Raw genomic sequence first — 2,899 nt, 5'->3', positions numbered from 1 at the left:
TCTCCTCCAGATGTTTTATCCCTCTATCTTTTATAACTTTTTCGCAGATTTTAGCTACTGTGCTTGTTTCGAGAGAATGTTAGATAACTTTATGGATGATATGTGGTAAGAGACGTGGTACTGCCTAGTGTAGGCCTTATGGTCTTTTGCAGTCTCCTCCATTTTTATGTCCCTCTGCTCCTTCTGGCATACGCCAAGCAGTTTTATATAAGAAAAAACTCGAGAACCGTCTCTAGCTGTCGTCTGACGATTTTGTTCAGCTGAGGGAAACGCTAATTGTTTGATGATTCGTAAGGAGTATCCTGAAATATATATTCATTTCTTTTGTGACGTAACTCATTTTTGTATATGTTTATTTAATACGAGCCACCGGCTGTGCCAGTCCCCGCTTGGCAGGGAGCTCGGACTTTGACCTTTAGAGCCCTCTTGTCGCAGGAACCTTTGGCAGGACTCCACTGCATCTAAAGGACTCCAACAGATCTACAGGACTCCACCGGATCTACAGGACTCCACCGGATCTACAGGACTCTACCGGATACTCAGGGCTCCACTGGATCTGCAGGACTCCACCGAATCTACAAAAGCCCACGGGTCTACAGAACTCCCCTGGATCTACAGAACTCCACCAGATCTACAGAACTCCACCGGATCTACAAAACCTCACGGATCTACAGAACTCTGGATCTACAAAACTCCACCAGATCTACAAGATTCCACCGGATCTGCAAGACATCACAGGATCCACAGGATGCCATTGCTCTATAGAAAAAAAATGTCACAATTTGCATATTGTATTAATAAATGAAGTATATATGTTTAGAAAATAGAATTTTAAAAATTCTCTTATTTTCTAAAATGAGATTTTTTTATATACTCATAAGGAAAAGAAATTGGCTGAAATAAGAATTTTGAATTTCGTGATTTAGATCAGTTTTAAATAATGTTGATCAAGTTTTTTTCGAATTTGGCTTTGATAGAAATATTAATATATTTTGTTTGCAATTTTTTTTTACAAATGAACGATTTTTCTTTCAGCTCCACCAACCTGTCATAAGCAACAATTGAAAAAAATTGTATCTTTTATTTATTCTTTATTACTATAGTTATTTTTATTATTATTATTATTACTATTTGCAAAATTTTGAATCTTTAGTGATTTATGAATAGTCGAATTAATGGATATCATTACGCAAGTTTTTTTTTTCTTCTTTTTTTCTTTTAAATCAACAAATCTCCATTTCTTCTTCTGGATCAGACATGTTTCCAGAGAGAATGTGGCCGATGTAAGGCCTTCTTAGCGAAGGGTTTTCACCAAAATAACGGGACAAAAGAGCTTCGCGAGTCGAAACTTCACCGAAGAACATGTCTTCCACGAGCTCGACTCCTGCAAAGCTCACTCTGTTCTCGAGGCCTTGAAGGTCCTCGACGAGCTCTTGAGTCCCACTGTAGACAAAGACGACGCTGAGATCGACAAGGTCGTCTCTTTGGGTGCTGTCGACGACTTGGTCTCCTCGAACAGCCATTCCGAAGTCGGAGATCTTGACGATACCAGTCCTGCTGAGGAGGATGTTCCTGGCAGCCAAGTCTCCGTGAACAAGTCCAGCCATGTGAATGCGCCTCAGTCCTCTAAGGCACTGGAGCCAAACAGACTTGACTTCATCCTCCCTGAAACGGACTCCAAGGGAGGTCATTCTGTTCAATGTCTCTTCGAGAGACAGATCCATAAGGTCAATCACAAAGTGAACCTGCTTGTTCTCCAGGTCTTTCATGACGCCGTGCAGGCTGATGACATTTGTGTGGTTTCCCAATGTGGTAAGAGCTTCAATCTCTTTTTCAATCCCTTCCTCAGAGATCTCCTCGATCTGGGTCTTGATGTCCACTTCCTCTCCGGTCGATTTGAAGACCGCGCTGTGGACCCATCCAAAGGCGCCAGATCCCAAACGAGGTCCGATCTCAAACAAGGCGCAAAGCTCGTGGGAGAAGGGTCCGATGACCCAGGCGACGTCCATAGCTTCTTCTTCTTCTCCGAAAGCCTCGAGCTCTTCGAAATCCTCTGAGTGCTCCATTGTATCTTTGAACTCGAGTACTGAAGGTACGAAGACCGGAGGGTTCCGCGAAAAAGGTCTATTAAGTTTTTGAGTCTCAGGGTCCAACTCGGATAAGAGTATCGTCTTTCATCCATCTTCAGGAAGAGCAAGAAAACGGTGTAGCTTTAAACTATCCACTAAATACTCTCTTGAATCACTCTTTCTCTGTCACTTATGACTTCTTTCGGCTTCTGGCTGCCGTCAGGTGATCTTATTCATCCAGGAGAAATATAATTTTATTGCTAAATAGTGTGTAGACCAACGAAGTGTAGTATGGGTTGAATTTTTTATTATTCTTTTGACTCGGATTCTTTTATCTGATAATTTATTTATTTGTCTTAAATGTTCACAGGGGCGATCAAAATGAAAACATTTTTGTGTGTGTATGTGTGTATGTATGTATATATGTATCTGCGTGTGTGTGTGTGTGTGTGTGTGTGTGTGTGTGTGTGTGTGTGTGTGTGTGTGTGTGTGTGTGTGTGTGTGATTCACCACGGTCTTGGATCACGTGTTGGACTCGTGATTGACAGCTATTTCCCTCTCGGAAGAGAGCTCAGAGCTCATGTGTTACCGATCTACGGGTAAAGCTGTGACCTTACACGCACACACACACACCCAACTCCCCACCCACGAGAACTGGAGTAACAACTCGCAGTGCAGCGATACTAAAATTATTTCAGCCCTGGGCGGGATTCGAACCCAGATCTCCGTAGTGGCAGCCGGAAACTCTACCATTGTGTGTGTGTGTGTGTGTGTGTGTGTGTGTGTGTGTGTGTGTGTGTGTGTGTGTGTGTGTGTGTGTGTGTGTGTGT

At 42.7% G+C, this 2,899-nt stretch overlaps 1 protein-coding gene across 1 annotated transcript; it reads right to left on the bottom strand.

Annotated features, from left to right (window-relative positions):
* Positions 1-1,223: 1,223 nt before the first annotated feature.
* LOC143032685 (uncharacterized) lies at positions 1,224-2,066 on the bottom strand. Its single transcript, XM_076197570.1, has one exon. The coding sequence runs from the start codon at positions 2,064-2,066 to the stop codon at positions 1,224-1,226; it is 843 nt and encodes a 280-aa protein (XP_076053685.1).
* Between the last annotated feature and the right edge of the window lie 833 nt (positions 2,067-2,899).

This window comes from Oratosquilla oratoria, chromosome 14 (genome assembly GCF_046742065.1).
Source record: "Oratosquilla oratoria isolate Oo_2021 chromosome 14, ASM4674206v1, whole genome shotgun sequence".
Lineage (NCBI taxonomy): Eukaryota > Metazoa > Arthropoda > Malacostraca > Stomatopoda > Squillidae > Oratosquilla > Oratosquilla oratoria.
Note: the sequence above shows the minus strand (reverse complement) of the source record. Positions and strands in the feature narration are given on the sequence as shown.

Excerpts from the sequence above, each read along its gene's own strand:
- LOC143032685 (XM_076197570.1), bottom strand. The coding sequence starts at position 2,066 with ATGGAGCACTCAGAGGATTTCGAAGAGCTCGAGGCTTTCGGAGAAGAA.